This window comes from Anabrus simplex, chromosome 4, assembly GCF_040414725.1.
Source record: "Anabrus simplex isolate iqAnaSimp1 chromosome 4, ASM4041472v1, whole genome shotgun sequence".
In the NCBI taxonomy this organism is placed as follows: Eukaryota; Metazoa; Arthropoda; class Insecta; order Orthoptera; family Tettigoniidae; genus Anabrus; species Anabrus simplex.
In genome coordinates, this window is record NC_090268.1 from 208,613,377 (window position 1) to 208,634,160 (window position 20,784).

At 44.8% G+C, this 20,784-nt stretch overlaps 1 protein-coding gene across 1 annotated transcript in view; it reads right to left on the bottom strand.

The window, feature by feature from the left end:
- The window catches only part of mspo (M-spondin), a 195,042-nt gene extending 175,484 nt beyond the window's left edge, over positions 1 to 19,558 (bottom strand). Inside the window, exons 1-2 of the mRNA XM_068227377.1 lie at positions 19,459 to 19,558; positions 14,075 to 14,286 (exon numbers count right to left, since the gene is read on the bottom strand). Of these exons, the coding sequence (XP_068083478.1) occupies positions 14,075 to 14,286; positions 19,459 to 19,558 (312 nt within the window). The remainder of the gene's footprint in view (positions 1 to 14,074; positions 14,287 to 19,458) is intronic.
- Positions 19,559 to 20,784: the final 1,226 nt, after the last annotated feature.

Below are 20,784 nucleotides of genomic sequence, written 5' to 3' on the forward strand. Positions count from 1 at the left end.
ACCAAAAACTATGATAACACACTCTGGTGTAAGGGAATGAACCTTCTTGGAGAAATGTTGTATTCATAAGTTTTCTCTTTACTAAATTTTGTTCTGTCATTTGCGGGTTGGCAATATTAATCCTTTCTTTCCGCCTGTTTTGAATGTAGCCAATCGGGGCTTTCTTCTCCTATTTGGTATGTAACTGTGTACTGTAGCCAATAAAAGTTTGAGGGCGGGTTGTTATCATTCAGGAAAGGTCTCGAACTTTCCACGAGGGTATAAAAACTGCTGGTTTTCTTGTCTCCTGGCCACTTCAGTAACATCTAGCGTAGTGTGTGAATATGTAGCAGGGGCAGGAAGCGACTCGTTCTTCAGACAGCAGTTCTTAAACAAGGTAATGGCCTTCTAACACCTTTATTTCTTGCTACCTCATCAGTTTAACTCTCGGGGGGGGGGGGGGTTCGAAACCTTTAATATGTAAACTATTAAACATGTAAATCCTTTTCCTGGTAAACTTCAGTTTTCTTGAACTTTAATTCGGGGATAGGGAGTGCTGTACCCTCTCGAGCTCCTCTTCATTTGAAATTGAGGTGACTACGTTGTCGTAACCGTTTCATCTCTTCCTTAATGTTTTATAGTTTTCTCGTACGAGTCACCTCCCAAGCTTGGGATCAGCCCCTGTGTATCGGCCTAGAGCCACTTAGGGTTTAAAATGTAGATTTAGGAGTGCAAATTCACGCCTCCATCATTTTGTTTTGGGCCATTTAAATTAACCTAGTTTTTGCACACTAAGGCCCAGTAGATTGGGTACGAGATACCCCTGTTTCTTTATTATGCCTTGATGGCAGGTTGTGTAAAAGCCTGTTTTTTTCCTTCATAGGCTTGAAAGATCGAGAGCGGGTCAGCTCTTTGATGATGTGGTAAAAGTGCCTAAGAGAGGCTTGAGATGTAAAGTTGGGAGCTAATGCTCCATGTAATGAAGGGGTTTTCTGCCCTTTGGTAATTTGTGGTTGTGAGCTGAGAGCTCAGACTTTGGGGCTTGTAGCCCAGAATTTGTAAATTTGCTGTGTACCTGATTTAACTGGTTGTTATTTGTTGTACGCTCAAAATTCTATGTTACCATTGTTAAGTTTGGAAAATATAAACTTTGTTGAAATTTTAAATTCATCTTTCGGACTTGTAGTTAGACCCATTCCAGCCCGCACCTCCTTTCACCTCTGACTTCCACGGATAACTCCGTAACATAAATAATTTCGTCTCATTTCGTAGCATTAGGGGCCGATGACCTAGATGTTAGGCCCCTTTAAACAACAAGCATCATCATCATCATCATCGATGGCAAATTATCGTGGGAGCCACACGTGCGGAAATTAAAATTGAAATGCACTAAGGAATTGAATATTTTGAAGTTTCTTAGCGGCACTATTTAGTGGGGGGTGGGGGTGGGACACAGCACCGTGCCCCTACGGTTTTATAGGGCACATACTTTATCCAGGTTGGAGTACGGTAGTGCAACGTGTGGATCAGAAAGGTAAAGCATCGTTGGGAAACTGAATAGCATCCACCTCAGCGGAGTTAGGTTGGTAACTGGAGCTCTTTTTACAAGCCCCATTGCTAGCCTGCTCGTTGAATCTGTTGTACTAGCTTTACACTTGAGGCTCCAGCAAATGCTTCCGTTCTATGCTGCAAATTTGCGACAGATGCCACTTCACTCAAGCTATGCCCGCGTATTGCACCATGGAAACATTCGGCTGTTCGCTGCTTACCTCGAGCAACGCATCCGGTTGGAATACGCTTGGATAGGAGTCACAAGTTTTTTGATGTAGCTTCGGTTCTTTTTCTTGTCAGACCACCAAATAGAGTACCTCCGTGGATAAAATGACGACCTGAAATAATTCTAGATTTTCACACCGGCCCGAAGGGGAACACGACCCTTCCATTTATCGGAGACTCTTTCTGTCCGTTGTTGGCCGGTACCCCGCTTAGGTCGTTGTTTTCACGGATGGTTCAAAGGTAAAAGCGGGAGGAGGCCGTGCGTTCATTGTCGACAGTAACAGGTTTTATTCTCTATCCTGGAATCCTGTTGGGTGTACACAGCAGAGCTCTATGCTATCTGTGATGCTCTACGGTACACGTTGTCCGATAAGCGTCGACATTTCCTGCTGTGTACCGACTCCTTGTGCTCGCTACAATCTACTGATGCACGTTCCCCTCAGCACCCTCTGGAGCAGCGGTTTCTGGCCCTGCTGGCCGGGTGTTTGGATGCCGGCACCATAATCACGTGTATGTGACTCCAATACCACATCGGTGTGGAAGCGAGTTAGCTGATAAGGCTACCATGAGGCTTGTTACATTGCCCCCGTTACTTACAAGGTTCCAGCCACTGATATTCGTTCTCAGTAGAGACATATGGTTATGTCCCAATGAGGGATGGAGTGACAGGCCACCCCTCTCACAAATAAGGTGAGAGCGATAAAAGGAACAAGGAAGATATGGGCGACTTCCTTTCGGGACACTCGGAGGGAAGCGGCGGTATTCTGTCGTCTTCGAATAGGTCATGGAACAGTAACGCAATCCGTGGTACACATTCTTACGGAGTGTGCATAGACCTGGCCAATCTACGCCGTATTCTAGAACTCAGAGTGCCATCTCCCTCATCCTGCGAGATTACGAGCAGTCAGTAGACCTCGTCATCCGTTTAATGGGGGATACTGGCCATTTTTATCGTGTAAACTGTATTTTCTCTTAGTATTTATTTTTGTAAACTACGCTTTTATCCCATTTTGACTCCATTTTAGTTTGTGTTCGTGTATTTTAATGTGTTATTTTAACTAAATTAAATGGTCTACATCGCTGTACTTCGAGGCAATGCCTTACTCCATTGTAATCTACATTTTACCTAATTTTATCAGAAAATACGGCATTGCGAATTGGATCCACTGATTGTTTCAATTTCATGTTCATTTTTCGTCATAATTTACTTTAAATAATTACAGTCGGGGATATATTTTAAAATGTTAATTATCATATATTCTCGTTCCAAGTCATACCATGACCTAGATGTTAGACCCCTTTAAACAACAAGCATCATCATCATCACCATCATTATCATTGTTACCGTGGTTTGGTGGATTAGCAGAGGTGAAAGAAGGTGCGGGGGTGAACAGGTCTCAAAATACGAAATTAAAGTTAAGATAAAATTTAACAAGGTTATATTTTCTTTTCAAGATTAAGAAGTAACAAATAGAACAGGTACTCAGTAGCCGAAACACAATTCGAAAATGTACAATTACAATGATTACAGGATTTGGGCTCCGAGAGCCAGACACACAATTCTTGAGCTATAAGCCCAACCTTACGATATACAGAATTCAACAAAGGGGCAGAAGACCCCAATCATGCCTAGGAGCACTTGCTCCTCTTTACACGGTAAAGCCTCCTCGAGGCATACAACAACTCAATTTTCAAGAAAGAGCAACTCGCTCTCAAAATTTAAGCCTATCAAAGGCCACACCAAACTCCACATTCAAGTTGTCCTCCAAGGACATGAAAACAGGGGTAAAAATACCCAACCTACTGAGGCCTATTAAGTAAAGAAACAGGTAAATTACATGGCCTCTAAAATACCAACTTGAGAGGAGGCGTTCTTGCACTCCTAATACACTTTATATAAAACCTACTTGGCGCTAGGCCTCAAATGCAAGGGCTAATCCCACACTAAAGAGGTGACTTATATAAGAAAATGATTTACATTACATTAGAAGGGGAGAAACGGTTGTGAAAATAAGTTCACCTCAATGCAAAATGAGTGGGAGCTCGAGAGGGTTAAGCACTCTCTATCCCAATATGTAGTTTAAAATATAGAATTGATACGAAGTGTCTTTACATTTTAGGGGAAAAGTTACATGGTGGAAAGGCTTCGGACCTGCCCCGAGAGTTAAACTGCTGAGCTGACAAGAAAAGAAGTTATTAAACGGCCATTACCTGGTGGCTGAACTGCTGCCCGAAGAAAGAGGCGCTTCCCGCCCCCTGCTACGTACTTTACCCACTGATAGATGTTATTGAAGTGGCCAGGAGACCCGAAAATCAGCAGTTTATATACCCTCGTGGAAAGTTCGAGGCGTTTCAGGAATGAGAACACCCTCCCACAAAAATTTTATTGGATAACGACGAAAACCCCTACACTAGATGAGGAAGAAACACCTTATTGGTGGAAAATTAATTACAGAAAATTATGATTGGCCAGTTTCAAAACTGGCAGAAAGAAAGGGTTAATATTGCCAACTTAAAGAATAACTGAAAGAAATTTAACAAAGAACAAACTTATGAATTCAAAATTTCTCCAAAAACATAGTTCTTTCACTTCGCACTAGGGTGCACAATTGTAGTTTTTCAGTAGTGCCATCTGGAAGAGAATGTCCACACTTCTTACTGAGAAACTTGAAAATTAACACAGTAGATAAAGTTCAGACTTCCTCCAGTAGAGGAGTTTCAACTGGCGCAAAGTTTGAATTAGCGGCGTGGGGGGTGTACCACCCGGTACAATCATCATCACCCCTCACCAGTCATCCCACGTGAAATTTGTGGTGGTTAAAGTGAAGGCATGACAGTTTCTTGTCCGAGTACCCCGGTTTTTTCATTCATATTTAATACCAGCAACACTCACCAATATCATTTCTTATCAACTGTCGACCATTTCCCCAGAATAATACGACAGGCTTCGGCCTCCGATACAATTCCTATCGTCGCTGCTAGATGGGGCTTCATTCATTCCATTCCTGACGCGGTCGAATGACTGGAAACAAGCTGTAGATATTAATTTTCTAAAAATCATGGCCACTTTGCGGGAGTATTTGACATATTTTATTTGTGTGTTTAATTTCCTGTTGTTCTCATGCCTTGAAAATGAAAAAATGAACGTTACTAAATAAAGTAATATTGTTTATAACCATGTGTGTTAGGTGGTTCCAGATGAAGAATACACCCACGGTATTCCTTGCCTGTCGTGAGAGGCGACTAAAAGGGACCATGAGGGGATGGTGATATTAGAACCATGACACTACTTGTGATTAGTACCATTACGTGCAGAACACCATGGGTCGACGTTACTTGCGACTAGTACCAACTTGCGAGGTATACCATGGGTCTACGTTATATAGGAGCGGTACCATTATGTGGGACGAAGTCTTGGCTATGGAGTGCAAGATGAAAATAAATAAGTCCAAAACAAAAGTAATGGAGTGTAGTCGAACGAAGGCAGGTGATGCAGGAAATATTAAAATAGGAAATGAAGTATTAAAGGAAGTAGATGAATATTGCTACTTGGGTAGTAAAATAACTAACGATGGCAGAAGTAAGGAGGACATAAAATGCAGATTAGCACAAGCAAGGAAGAGCTTTCTTAAGAAAAGAAATTTGCTCACTTCAAATAGGAATTAGAAAAATGTTTCTGAAGACTTTCGTGTGGAGCGTGGCATTGTAAGGAAGTGAAACATGGACGATAACTAGCTCTGAAAGGAAGAGAATAGAAGCTTTTGAAATGTGGTATTACAGAAGAATGCTGAAGGTGAGATGGACAGATCGAATCACAAATGAAGAGATACTGAATCTAGTTGGCGAGAAGAGATCGATTTGGCTAAATTTGACGAGAAGAGATAGAATGATAGGACACATCTTAAGACACCCAGGACTTGTTCAGTTGGGTTTTGAAGGACGTGTAGATGGTAAGAACGGTAGGGGAAGACCAAGGTATGAATATGACAAGCAGATTAGAGCAGATGTAGGATGCAGTAGTTACGTAGAAATGAATAGGTTAGCACAGGATAGGGTGGCGTGGAAGGCTGCATCAAACCAGTCTATGGACTGATGACTCAACACACACCATTATGTGAGGAACACTACGCGTCTGGGCGTTGCTTGTGATAAATGCCATTATGTGTATTCCACTTGTCGGTTCCACTGTGTTCAGAATGGATTCTGCGTTTCCTATGAGAAGTACCGCTTTATGAAAAACACGACGGGTTTGGCTGGCACCAGTGATTAGTACGACTATGTGAGGAAAATCACTCTTCCGCGTTGCCTGAGTGTAGTAGTACCATTATGAGGGAACACCATGGGTTTTTGTTGCCTGTGGGCGTTACCATTACGTGTGATAAACCGTGGGTCAACATTGCCTATGATTAGTACCACTATGTGAGCTACTCTGAATCTACGTTACCTGTGATTAGTACAACTATTGAAGGAACACCATGGTTCTGCTTTACCAGTGATTAGTATTATTATGAGGGGCCGGTGATCTGGATTTTGGATCCCTCTAGATAATACGTGTCATTCCAATAATTAAGACATTGTGAATTGGATCCACTAGTTGTTTTTTGTTTCACGATCATTCGCTTCATCACCGTTCGTTTTAGATTCAATTTAGTGGATATATTTTGAAGTTTTAATTTACATTTCGTTCATCTCGTACCATTTGGGGCCGATGATCTAGCTGTTAGGCCCCTTTCCCACGAACCTGCTACGCAGGCGTAGGAGGGGGAGAGGTGATACTCCCACGTAGCGCGTCCCAGGTGGCGGATAGGGGGGTCCTAACCGGCTTGCCGGCGGACTGGAGGGAAATAAAGTACCTCTTGCGGACCAAACACACACCCCCTGTGGGTGGGGGAGGCAGACGAAGAATTCACCCACAGAATCCCCTGCCTGTCATAAGAGGCGACTAAAAGGGGCGATCAAGGGATGATCCAATTAGAACCATGAAACTACTTGTAATTAGTACCATCACGCAGAGAACACCAAGGGTTGCATTTACTTCCACGTAGTACCACTCGGTTAGGTACGCAATAGGTTTGTGATTAGTAGCGACAGTTTGTGAATCAGGATGGGGGTCCTACAGTACCTGTGATTCGTACGCCTATATGAGCGACACCATGGTTCTGCCTTACCTATGCTCAGTTCCCAGTATGTGAGGAATTCCACGGGATAGTACGGGTCCCTGTGGTTAGTACACGTATGTGAGGAATGCCATGAGTTTGCGTTGCCTGCAAACATCGCCGCAATGTGCGAAACACCATAGGTCTGTGTTACAAATGCGCATTACACTACCTGTGAATAGTACCACAATGTGTGGAATACCGCGAGTCTCCGCTACTTTTGATTAGTACCGCAACATTACACATAGCATGGTTCTACTTTCCTAGCGATAAATACCATTATGAGAGGCTGATGACCTAGACTATACGCACAATCGATTCAGCATCGTACTATGGGAGCAGTCCCTTGGTCGGTAATACGATTGTTTTGTGCCAGCTTCTGTGCATTTGAGCCACTGTGGGTCGGATCCACTGATCGTTTTAAATTCATATCCGTCCATCCATTCATTCTTCGTCCTCGTGCATTGAATTCTGGTCAGTGGAGGATTTTGGAATTTTAAGTTGTCATTTCATTTCGTCTCATTTCGAACTTTTTCGGGCCGATGACCTCGATGTTAGGCCCCTTTAAACAACAAACGTCAATCATCAATCAATCAGGCCCCTTTCAACAAGACATCATTATCTGCCTACATGTAAATGAACTGAATATGTAATTACATAGAATGCTGGCCCTAGTTATGACGTCTATGACTCCTCCTCTCCTCCCTAACGAATGAAGTTCCGCGGAAGACTCCGTTATGTACACAACATTACGCACACCGGCAGTGTAACCGCAGCGTGCTCTGTTTTCTGTCTTCGTACTCACGCAAAGCATTTAGCTAATTACGCACACACTCTACTGCCAAGAAAATTGTCTCTACTCGCAGTACGCTAATGTTCTCACTTGGAAAACATGTCTTCATTCTGTTTGCCCTTTACTCCTGTATTATGTAGAACAAACAGCTCGTCACCGGTACTCCGTGCATAATATTTCGTGCAGTTAATAGGAGCTATTCATCTTCTTTACCCGTGATAAATTATCTCCCTTGTCACACGGAATAATTAAAGTAGCCGTTAATGTCCAGGATTAAAGCGTGATAGTCTCCCTTTTAAAGCGACCAATACAAGGTTCACTGGAAGTTGCTGACTTTCGTTGAAGGCTCACTAGAGTGAGTGATGGTTACTTTAATCCAGCAAAGAGGACATGGCGTTAACAATCACTCCATTATCGTAGCAGAGAAGCCCAACTGAGCAGGGTGAGGGAGATTGTATCGCTTCTTTCTCCTCTAGTGCCTTCTCTCACAGAAGGTTAGCGAACATCGTTTGTTCTTCCCGTATCGTGATTATCCAACGACTATAGGCAGTTTTAGGCCTGGATAAACACCCCCGCCCTCACTTGTATCATGTTGTGGTTCGGGTCATCTGTCCATAGAATATTTTGATGCAGCTTTCCATGACACCCACCCCCTGTGGGTGGGGGACGTAGATGAAGAATACACCCACGGTATCAACTGCTTGTCGTAAGAGGCGACTAAAAGGGGTCCCAGGGGCTCTAAACTTGGGAGCGTGGGTTGGCGACCACGGGGCCCTTAGCTGAGTCATGGCATTGCTTCTACTTACTTGTACCAGGCTCCTCACTTTCCTCTATCCTGTCCGACCTCCCTTGGTCAACTCTTGTTCTTTTCCGACCCCGAAGGTATTAGAGCATTCGAGGCCTAGGGAGTCTTTCATTTTCACGCCCTTCGTGGCCCTTGCCATTCTTCGTACGTTACTTCATTTTTCGAAGTGACGGATCCCTTATTTTCTTCTTTTTTTCTCTCTATACCCCCTGTGGGTGGGGGACGCAGAAGGAAAATACACCCACGCTATCCCCTGCCTGTCGTGACAGGCGACTAAAAGGGGCGACCAAGGAATGATTGAATTAGAACCATGAAACTACTTTTGATTAGAACCATCACGCGGGGAACACCATGAGTCGCCTTTACTTGCGAGTAGTACCACCATATTAGGTACGAAATAGGTTTGTGATTAGTAGCAGCAGAGGGTGGGGACTGTGGGTTTCCAGTAACCGTGAGTCGTACCCGTATGAGCAACACCATGGGTCTGGACGTTGCCTGTGCTTGGTACCAGTATATGAGCGACAACGTGGGTCTGCGTTGCCTGTGATTAGAATCCGCTATGTGAGGAACACCACGGGAATAACGGCGCCCGTGCTTAGTACACCTAGGTGAGGAGCCTCATCGGTTTGCGTTGGATATGAGTGTCGCCATTATGTGAGAAACACCATAGGTCTTCGTTACCTGTACGACGTACAATACTTGTGAGTAGTACCATCATATGTGGAACACCGTGAGTCTTCGCTCCTTTTGATTAGTACCCCCAACATGACACATACCATGGATCTACTTTATCAGCGATAGGCCTAAGTACGATTCTGAGGCGCCTTTGACCTGGATTTTGGACCCCTTTAGACATCAAGCATCCTCGATTCAGGATTGTGCTTTAGAAATGGACCCTTGGTCAGTAATACTATTATTTATGATAGTTCTTTGAGTCGGATCCACTGATTGTTTTACATTCATATCCATCCATTCATTCTTCATGACATTTTTTTTTTGGTCAGTGGATGATTTTGAACTTTTACTTTGTCATTTCATTTTCAGGAGACGATAACCTCGATGTTAGGCCCATTTAAACAACAAGCATCTTCATCATCATCATCATCATCATCATCATCATCAATAGTAGCTGCAGAGAGCGGTTCACTGTGGGTTTTCATCATCTGTGATTAATGCGGAACATCACGGGCTTACGTTGCCTGTGATTTGTACGATTGTGTGAGAAATATCACGGGTCTGGGCGTTGCCTGTGATTAGTACCCCTATATGAGGAACACCACGGGATAGTACGAGTCCCTGTGATTAGTGCACTATGTAGAAACGCCATAGGTTTGCGTTATCTGTACGACGTACAATACTTGTGAGTAGTACCATAATGTTTGCAACGCCGTTAGTTTACGCTACCTTTGATAAGCACCACAACTTGAGAATTACCATGGTTCTACTTTACTAGCGATAAGTGCCATCATGAGAGGTTGTTGATCTTTAGACAACAAACGTCATCGATTGAGGATTGTGCTTTTGATGCAGTTCCTTGGTCATTAATATAGTTTCTGGGAAAGTGGGGTTTGTGGGTTGGATCCAATGATTGTTATAAATTCATATTCATCCATTTATTCATCATCACGTTTAGAATTCTGGTCAGTGGATGAATTTTGTACTGTCATTGCATTTCGTCTCATATCGTACCATTAGGGGCCGATGACCTGTATATTAGGCCACTTCAAACAACAAGCACCGTCATCATCATCATTCATGCCACTCTATCTTGTGCTAAACTTTTCATTTCTACGTAACTACTGCATCCTACATCTGCTCAAATCTTATTGTCATATTCGTACCTTGGTCTACCCCTACTGTTTTACCGTCTACTCTTCCCTCGAAAACCAACTGAACACGTCCTGGATGCCTCAAGATGTGTCCTATAATGCTCTCTCTTCTTTTAGTCAAATTTAGCCAAATCGGTCTAGGATTAGCAATTCCATTCAGTATCTCTTCATTAGTAATTTGATCTACCAATCTCACGTTCACCATTCTTACGTGACACCACATTTCAAAAACTTATATTATATTTCTTTCCGAGATAGTTATTGTCCATTCTAGGGATCTATGACCTAGACGTTAGGCCTCTTTAAACAACAGCATCATCATGACCTATTGTCCATGCTTCACTTCATGCAATGCCACGCTCCATACGAAAGTCTTCAAAAACTTACTGAAAGTTGAAGGCGTCCGGTCGTACGTGCGGCTGTCATCTTACCGTGGTACACTTCCTACATACTGTAGTTCGTGGACCTGGTCGATCTGCGCCGTAGTCTAAAACTTCCGAGTTCTATTTCTCTCATTCTACGACACGACGAGCTGTCAGCAGACCTTGTCATCCGTTTTATGACGCAGTGTGGGCTATTTTATCTTGTATAAAAGCAAATTTTTAACTCTCTTTTTTATTTTTATTTTATTGTTAACTGCGTTTTTTTCTATTGACTGTGCTTTACTTTGTGTTGGAATATTTTAATGTGTTATTTTAACTTCTAATTTGGATGTTTATTTATGATTGCAATTCAAGGCAATGCCTGATTCTACCTTATCTATATTTTCCATTATTTTATCAGAAAATAAGGCATTGCGAATTAGATCCACTGATTATTTTAAATTCGCAATCATTTTTCACAATCATTTCTTTTCAATTCATGTCAGTGTATACATTTAAAAAATTATCATTTCATCTCGTACCATTAGGGGCCGATGACCTAGATGTTAGACTCATTTAAACAACAAGCATCATGATCAGCACCAAACGTGCAGAGCACCCATGACCGTCAAATACAGAGACCTGCACCAGTCGAGCAGAACGTATCCTAGGGCACTCCCGGCACTAAACGCCATACGATAAAAAATGAATAAATGAACAAATAAACAAACAAACAAATAAATAAATAAATAAATAAATAAATAAATAAACTCATTTATTATTTACCGCATGTTATGTGTGGTGGGGGATTGGATGTATTAACCCTCTACTGCATACTGTTGCCTTTAGGCAACAAATAACTTTTCACCTTTATAAATGGATAAATATTGTAGACAGAGGTAGTTTTACGGCACACCTTCAACTGTACAATCAATTAAACACATATCCCAGTGATGCCTTGTTTTTTTTTTTTACATAACATAAGACAAAACAGCCCTACAACCAAAGGTACTCATTAATTATTTACCGCATGTTATGTGTGGTGGGGGGTTGTATGTATTAAGTATCAAGTGTTTCAATGACAGTGGGTCGTGTAGTGAGCAGTGTATACCAAAAAAGAGTTGTGAATTAGGACAAGCACGGCCGTCCTTCTGAGTCCAACTTAGCAGGTTCGATCCTCGCTCACTTCGGTGGTATTTGAAGATGCCAAAATACGTCAGCTCGAGTCGCTAGATTTACTTGCATGTATAAGACCTTATACGGGACAAAATCCTGTACCTCGTCGTCCGGAAAAGTCGTAAAACTAATTAGAGTGACATAATAATAATTATTATTAATATTATTGGTTTTAGGACAACACAAACATCCAATCCACGTGCAAAATGAATTAATCAGACGTGATTAAAATCTCCACTCTGCCAGGGACACGAACCCATGATCTCCATTCATTCATTCATTCATTCATTCATTCATTCATTCATTCATTATTTACCATAAACCTGTACAGTATCTATGGACGGCCAGGGGAGAAGGACAAGCCCCGCACACGTAGTGCTCCCTGACCTCTGAAATAATTACCTAAATCCTAAACTAAACGAAACGAAGGCTGCTATACTGACCATTAAATCAAGGTCCGTAACGTAACATGATCAATATTCTCAATATGCATGCAGTATCAAATTCCAACGGCATAATTTTAGGAATTAATTCCACATATGGAGAGTGCATGTCGACACGTCCTGATTGCCAGTATAAATTGCGAGGCATCGGTTACAATAAATGTTATGAAAGTAATCAAGATGTTAGTAAATTTGACTAAAGGGGGCGACCAAGTGATGATGACATTAGAACCATGAAAATACTTGTGATCAGTACCATTACGTGCGGAACACCATGGGTCGACGTTACTTGCAACTAGTACTTCCTTGCGAGGAAAACCATGGGTCTACGTTACATAGGAGCAGTACCATTATGCGAGAAACACAACGGGTCCGGGCGTTACTTGTGATAATGGCCATGGTATGTATTCCACCGGTCGGTTCCACTGTGTTCAGAACGGGTCTGCGTTATCCGTGAGTAGTACCACTTTATGAGAAACACCATGGGTCTATGTTGCCTGTGATTAGTGCCACTAAGTGACAAGCACCACGCGTTTGGCTGGCGCCCGTCATTAGTACCAGAATGCGAGTAAAACCATGGATCTGGGTTGTCTGAGAGAAGTAGTACCATTATGTGAGGAACAGCATGGGTTTGTGTTGCCTGTGGGCCTTGCCATAATGTGTGATACACCGTGGGTCTACATTACCTGTTATTAGTATCACTATAGGTTCTCCATTACGAGTGGGGCCGGTGACCTGGATTTTGGACCCCTATAGATAACGAGTATCATCCCAGTACTTAAAGCATTGTGAATTGGATCCACTGATTGTTTTTGTTTCACGATCATATTTTCAACATCATTCCTTTTCGAGTCTGTCCAGTGGATACATTTTGAAGTTTTCCCGTTTCATACACCTCGTACCATTAGGGGCCGATAATAATAATTTCGTGTGGTTACTTCTAGCCGAGTGCAGCCCTTGTAACCCTCCGAAGAGGGTGGGCGGCATCTGCCATGCGTAGGAAACTGCGTGTTATTGTGGTGGGGGATAGTGTTATGTGTGGTGTGCGAGTTGCAGGGATGTTGGGGACAGCACAAATACCCAGTCCCCGAGCAAAGGGAATTAACAATGTAAGGTTAAAATCTCCGACCCGGTCGGGAATAAAACCATGGACCCCTGTGGCCAAAGGCCACCACGCTGACAATTTAGGCATGAAGCCGGACAGGGTCCGATGACCTAGCTGTTAGGCCCTTTTGAACAAGAATCATCATCAGCAAATTTGATGTGGGCTGAGCAAGCTCTAGGTTCTCCAGTACTTTGCGATAACTTGCTCAGGCCTTCACTTCTTTCCGTCAGGCTTACTGGACAGAACTGCACAGAGTTCTTGAGTGTCTGATTATTTGGAAGACCTATCACTAGCATCCCGTCGAGAGCAGTACTACATGCATGGTGGTGCTCGCTGGTGGGCGCCGGATAGGTATAAGTGGACCAATTGCTTGGCCAACACACTCTTCTGACTTGAAACCTTTTGACTTTTACCTTTGAGGACACAAAGTCTGTCGTGTTTGTAACTTCGTTAAATATTAACATATAAAAGGTTCGTTAGCTCAGGAATTAAGCATTTCCGGACCCATATCGTCTTTCGCTTTCTCTTCTCTCTATACTGAGTTTTGATTCACCCTGTATAGTGTGTCTGTTGTAAGGACTGCGACTAGGAAAGAATCTTAAGGCACTGTACATTCCGTGGAAAATTATCTCAGCTTGTTTTCTACTTACCCGCGAGTGGTTGCCATCCACGAAGAATTCGGCTTCGGTGCGCCCGGCGCCGGTTGGTATTGGCGGCGCCATAAACTCGTCGTAGACGCCACCCTCGCCCTGGCTCTGCGCCTCCAACGCGTCCGTGCGCCCCGTCTCTGCGAACTCTTTGACTCCGCGCGACGCCAGAGTCCCCAGTCGGAACAGCACGAAGGATTTGTCATGGGAGCGGCCTGCAATAAACAAGAAATGTACATTACTAGTATATTATGGTAATAAAGAGCCGTAAGTCCATTACTTGCGGGGCGCCGCATAGGAAGCCTCCCTCCTCTACAGCAGCGTTTGGAATGATAAGTGAGCTTTACAATAGTCAGTGGCAATGCGTTGGACATGTTTCCCCTTTCATTTTATCAACCAATTGAAATATTATGTTTGCTTGAAAATGCCAGAATGAGTTTTTTTTTAATTTACTTTTCAGATTATGAACTTTATAACCAACAAAAATTCAAATGATAGCATCCTACAATAAACGAAATTCAAAGCGTTATGATGCTGCAGACAATGCTAAGGGAAGATAATTACTCTTAGGATTAGAGATCTGTGTTGGCGGGCTGAATGGCTTAGATGGTTAAGGCGTTGGCTTTCATGAGACCAACTTGCCACGTTCGATCTCAGCTGAGTCCGGTGGTATATGAGGATGCAAAAACACATTCGCCACGTGACAGTAGGTTTACTGGCACGCGAGAGGACTCCTGTGGGGCAAAATTGTGGCACCTCAGCATAAATAATGGGACATCAAATAACATTATTGCTGGATGATGACTTCCTTTGAAATTCAACCCGACAGTAGAGAAAAAAAGAAATTACCACCCGCTGGATTTCACTTAGTTGCGACAATATTCAAAAGGCTAAGAGAAAGTTTAGCAAGCAGGTTAGTTCTCCTTGGACCACATGTGGGTAGGGGACGCAGATGAATACACCCAGGTGCACTGCATTTGAGTGGGTTGGCGATCACGGGGTCCTTAGCTGAGTCCTGGCATTGCTTCCACTTACTTGTGCCAGGCTGCTCACTTTAACATGTCTGACCTCTCTTGGTCAATTCGTGTTCTTTCCGACTCCAATGGTATTAGAGCATTCGAAGCCTAGCGAGTCTTTCATTTTCACGCCGTTGTGGCCCTTTCCTTTCTTCGTCCGTTACTTTAATTTTCCAAGTGACGGATCCCTTCTTTCTTTCTGTCTCTCTACCCCCGTGGATGGGGGACGCAGATGAAGAATACACACACAGTATCCCCTGCCTGTTGTAAGAGGCGACTAAAACGGACGACCTGGAGATGATTGTATTAGAACCATGAAACTACTTATGATTAGTACCACCACGCGGGGAACACCAGGGGTCGCCTTTACTTGCGAGTAGTACCACTATGTAAGATAACAAGAGGTTTATGATTAGTAGCAGTAGGGAGTGGCTTCACTGTGAATTTACAGTATATGTGATTAGTACCATTATACTCTGACTGACAGAGCAAATGCAACACCAAGAAGGAGTGGTTCGAAAGGGATGAAAGTTGGGGAAAAAACAGAGACGGCACGGACGAATAATTGATGTTTATTTCAAACCGATATGCAGGTTACACAATGCGCACGGCATCGACTCAGTAGGATGTAGGACCACCGCGAGCGGCGATGCACGCAGAAACACGTCGAAGTACAGAGTCAATAAGAGTGCGGATGGTGTCCTGAGGGATGGTTCTCCATTCTCTGTCAACCATTTGCCACAGTTGGTCGTCCGTACGAGGCTGGGGCAGAGTTTGCAAACGGCGTCCAATAAGATCCCACACGTGTTCGATTGGTGAGAGATCCGGAGAGTACGCTGGTCACGGAAGCATCTGTACACCTCGTAGAGCCTGTTGGGAGATGCGAGCAGTGTGTGGGCGGGCATTATCCTGCTGAAACAGAGCATTGGGCAGCCCCTGAAGGTACGGGAGTGCCACCGGCCGCAGCACATGCTGCACGTAGCGGTGGGCATTTAACGTGCCTTGAATACGTACTAGAGGTGACGTGGAATCATACGCAATAGCGCCCCAAACCATGATACCGCGTTGTCTAGCGGTAGGGCGCTCCACAGTTACTGCCGGATTTGACCTTTCTCCACGCCGACGCCACACACGTCTGCGGTGACTATCACTGACAGAACAGAAGCGTGACTCATCGGAGAACACGACGTTCCGCCATTCCATCATCCAAGTCGCTCTAGCCCGGCACCATGCCAGGCGTGCACGTCTATGCTGTGGTGTCAATGGTAGTCTTCTGAGCGGACGCCGGGAGTGCAGGCCTCCTCCAACCAATCGACGGGAAATTGTTCTGGTCGGTATTGGAACAGCCAGGGTGTCTTGCACATGCTGAAAAATGGCGGTTGACGTGGCGTGCGGGGCTGCCACCGCTTGGTGGCGGATGCGCCGATCCTCGCGTGCTGACGTCACTCGGGCTGCGCCTGGACCCCTCGCATGTGCCACATGTCCCTGCGCCAACCATCTTCGCCACAGGCGCTGCACCGTGGACACATCCCTATGGGTATCGGCTGCGATTTGACGAAGCGACCAACCTGCCCTTCTCAGCCCGATCACCATACCCCTCGTAAAGTCGTCTGTCTGCTGGAAATGCCTCCGTTGACGGCGGCCTGGCATTCTTAGCTATACACGTGTCCTGTGGCACACGACAACACGTTCTACAATGACTGTCGGCTGAGAAATCACGGTACGAAGTGGGCCATTCGCCAACGCCGTGTCCCATTTATCGTTCGCTACGTGCGCAGCACAGCGGCGCATTTCACATCATGAGCATGCCTCAGTGACGTCAGTCTATCCTGCAATTGGCATAAAGTTCTGACCACTCCTTCTTGGTGTTGCATTTGCTCTGTCAGTCAGTGTATAAGTGACACCGTGGGTCTGCGTTGCCTGTGATTAGTACCCACTATGTGAGGAACACCACTGGAACACCGGCGCAGGTGATCAGTACACCTTTGTGAGAAACACCATAGGTCTGCGACGTACGATACTTGTGCGTAATACCATAATGTGTGGAACACCGTGATTCTACGCTACTTTTGATTTGTACCGCCACGAACCTACTACGCTGGCGTAACAGGGGGAGAGGTGATACTCCCGCGTAGCGCGTCCCAGGTGGCGGATAGGGGGGTCCTAACCGGCTTGGCGGCGGACTTAAGGAAAATAAAATACCTCTCGCGAACCAAAAACACTACTCGCTGCGGGTGGGGGACGCACATGTAGAATACACCCGCGGTATCCCCTGCCTGTCGTAAGAGGCGACTAAAAGGGGCGACCAAGGGCTGACTGAATTAGAACCATGAAACTAATTTTGAATCGTACCATCACGCGGGGAACACCATAGGTTGCCTGTACTTGCGAGTAGTACCACTAAATTCGGTACGAAATCGGTTTGTGATTAGTAGCAGTAAAAGCCTAGCCTGGTGGATTCCAGTACCCGTGCGTCGTACCCATGTGTGCAACACCGCGGGTCTGGGCGTAGCCTGTGAGTTGTACCACTATATGAGCAGCACCGTGGGTCTGCGTTGCCTGTGATTAGTACCCATTGTGTGAGGAACACCACGGGAATACCGGCGCCCGTGTTTAGTACACCTAGGTGGGGAACCTTCTCGGTTTGCGTTGACTCTGAGTTGGGCCATTGTGTGAGACACATCATAGGTCTGCGTTACTTGTACGTATTGCAATACTTGTGAGTAGTACCATCTTTTGTGGAACACCGTGAGACTTCGCTACTTCTGATTAATACCCCAACATGACACATACCATGGTTCTATTTTACTCGCGACATGTACCATTCTGTGGGGTCTTAGACGTGGATTTTGAACCCCCTTTAGACACCAAGCATCATTGCGCTTTATAAGTGGTTCCTTGGTCGGTAATAATGTTATTTTCGATCAGTATTGAGTCCGATCCACTGGTTGTTCTTTGTTTGTTTTGTGTTTTGTTGAGTTCCTGTCCATCCATCCATTCATTCTTCATGTCATATTTTATTTTTATTTTGGTCAGTGGATGCCTTTCTAATTTTTGTTCTTTCATTTCGTACCATTAGGGGCCGATGACCTTCGATGTTAGGCCCCTTAAAACAACAAGCATCATCATCATCATCAGAGCCATGAAACTACTATTGATTACTACCATCACGCCGGGAACACCATGGGTCGCCTTTACTTACGAGTAGTACCACTGTATTTGATACTCAATAGGTTTGTGATTAGTAGCAGCAAAGAGTAGGTTCTCCTGAGGGTTTCCAGTACCCGTGCGTCGTACCCATGTGAGCAACACCGCGGGTCTGGGTATTTCCTCTGAGTTGTACCACTATATGAGCGACACCGTGGGTCTGCGTTGCCTGTGATTAGTACCCGCTATGTGAGGAACACTACGGGAATGCCGGCACCCGTGACTAGTACAACTAGGTGAGGAACATCATCGGTTTGCATTGCCTATGAGTGGCGCCATTGTGTGAGAAACACCATAGGTCAGTGTAACCTGTACGACGTACAATACTTGTGAGTAGTAGCATCTTGTGTGGAACACCGTGAGTCTTCGCTACTTTTGATTAGTACCGCAACATGACAAATACCATGGTTTTACTTTACTAGCGATAAGTACCATCATGAGGGGCCGTTGACCTGGATTTTGGACTCCTTTAGACATCAAGTACCATCGTTTCAAGAATGCGCTTTGGAAGCAGTCCCTCGGTCAGTAATACTATTGATTTCTGGGAAGGTGTGTCATTGCGGGTGGGATCAACTGATTGTCTTAAATTCATGTTCATCCATGCATTCTTCACCATAACGTTTTGAATTCAGTTCAGTTGAGCATGTTGGACTTTTAAATTGTTATTACATTTCGTCTCATTTCGTTCCATTAGGGGCCGATGACTTGGAAACTAGGACCCTTTAAACAACAATCATCATCATCATCATCATGTCTGCTTTGGTCATGTAAGTGATAAATATTTATTCCCCCTTAGAAGATCGCCATATAGGACGCAGCAGGGTGAAAGCTTTTTGTTTTACTTTATTAATTCCGGCCTGCACATCTTGTTAATAATTTGTGCGGACCACAGACGTGGAGTACGACGCCATATGGATGAGTACAAGCTGTTACTCTCAGATGGCGGAATATTTATCACGAGAATGAAAGTGTGCTTGACATGGCCACTATTGTAATGTTTACGGATGTCCGCCTATTGTTAACACTTGTCTAATATTAATTCAACGTCCCTCCCCTCCCACTGTGACCATTTCTCGAAAGTTGACAATCATCAGTGACAAACGAGCGCTGGCTGTGATAACAAATGACTGTCCCTGCTCGCAAGTTGGCAACAACTACGATTACTCAAGTCGCTGATGTTGACTCCCACATGGCGTGCGAGACACGCGCCAGCATGGAGACTCCTCTTAACAACCAACGTGTGAGCTGGAATATTATATCCCATTCCGACCCAATATCCTCACTGTGTGTGCGTCCAACCCTTGCTCCGTTTCTGTACGGGATCGGGTATCATGTGAGATGAATCTTCGTAGCGAGTTTTTACGACAGGATGCCCTTTCTGCCGTCAAACGTATCAGCGGAGTTAATGAGACGAAGTCCGGCCCCGCGATGTAGGGGGGCAACGCGTCCGCCTGTCACCCGGCGGACCCGGGTTCGATTCCCGGCCTGGTCAGGGGTTTTTAATTGTAAAGGATTAACATTCCTGGCTTGGGGACTGGGTGTTTGTGTCGTTCTTAACATTCCTTTCCTCATATGCAACACTTTACACTTCCGACATTTATGAAATACACGCAGGTTCATCACATGTGGTGCAAGTAGGGGGCCACGAACCTGCTGCTCAGGCGTAGCAGGGGGAGAGGTGATACTACCACGTGGCGCGTCCCAGGTGGCGGATTGGGGGGTCCTAACCGGCTTGCCGGCGGACTTGAGGGAAATAAAATACCTCTCGCGGACCAAACACACTACCCCCTGCGGGTGCGGGACGCACATGTAGAATACACCCGCGCTATCCCCTGCCTGTCGTAAGAGGCGACTAAAAGGGGCGACCAAGGGCTGACTGAATTAGAACCATGAAACTAATTTTGAATCGTACCATCACGCGGGGAACACCATAGGTTGCCTGTACTTGCGAGTAGTACCACTAAATTCGGTACGAAATAGGTTTGTGATTAGTAGCAGTAAAAGCCTGGCCTGGTGGATTCCAGTTCCCGTGCGTCGTACCCATGTGAGCAACGCCGTGGGTCTGGGCGTAGCCTGTGAGTTGTACCACTATATGAGCAGCACCGTGGGTCTGCGTTGCCTGTGATTAGTATCCACTATGTGAGGAACACCACGGGAATACCGGCGCCCGTGTTTAGTACACCTAGGTGGGGAACCTTCTCGGTTTGCGTTGGCTATGAGTTGCGCCATTGTGTGAGACACACCATAGGTCTGCGTTACTTGTACGTATTGCAATACTTGTGAGTAGTACCATCTTTTGTGGAACACCGTGAGTCTTCGCTACTTCTGATTAGTACCCCAACATGACACATACCATGCTTCCATTTTACTCGCGACATGTACCATTCTGTGGGGCCTTAGACGTGGATTTTGCACCCCTTTAGACACCAAGCATCATTGTGCTTTATAAGTGGTTCCTTGGTCGGTAATAATGTTATTTTCGATCTGTTT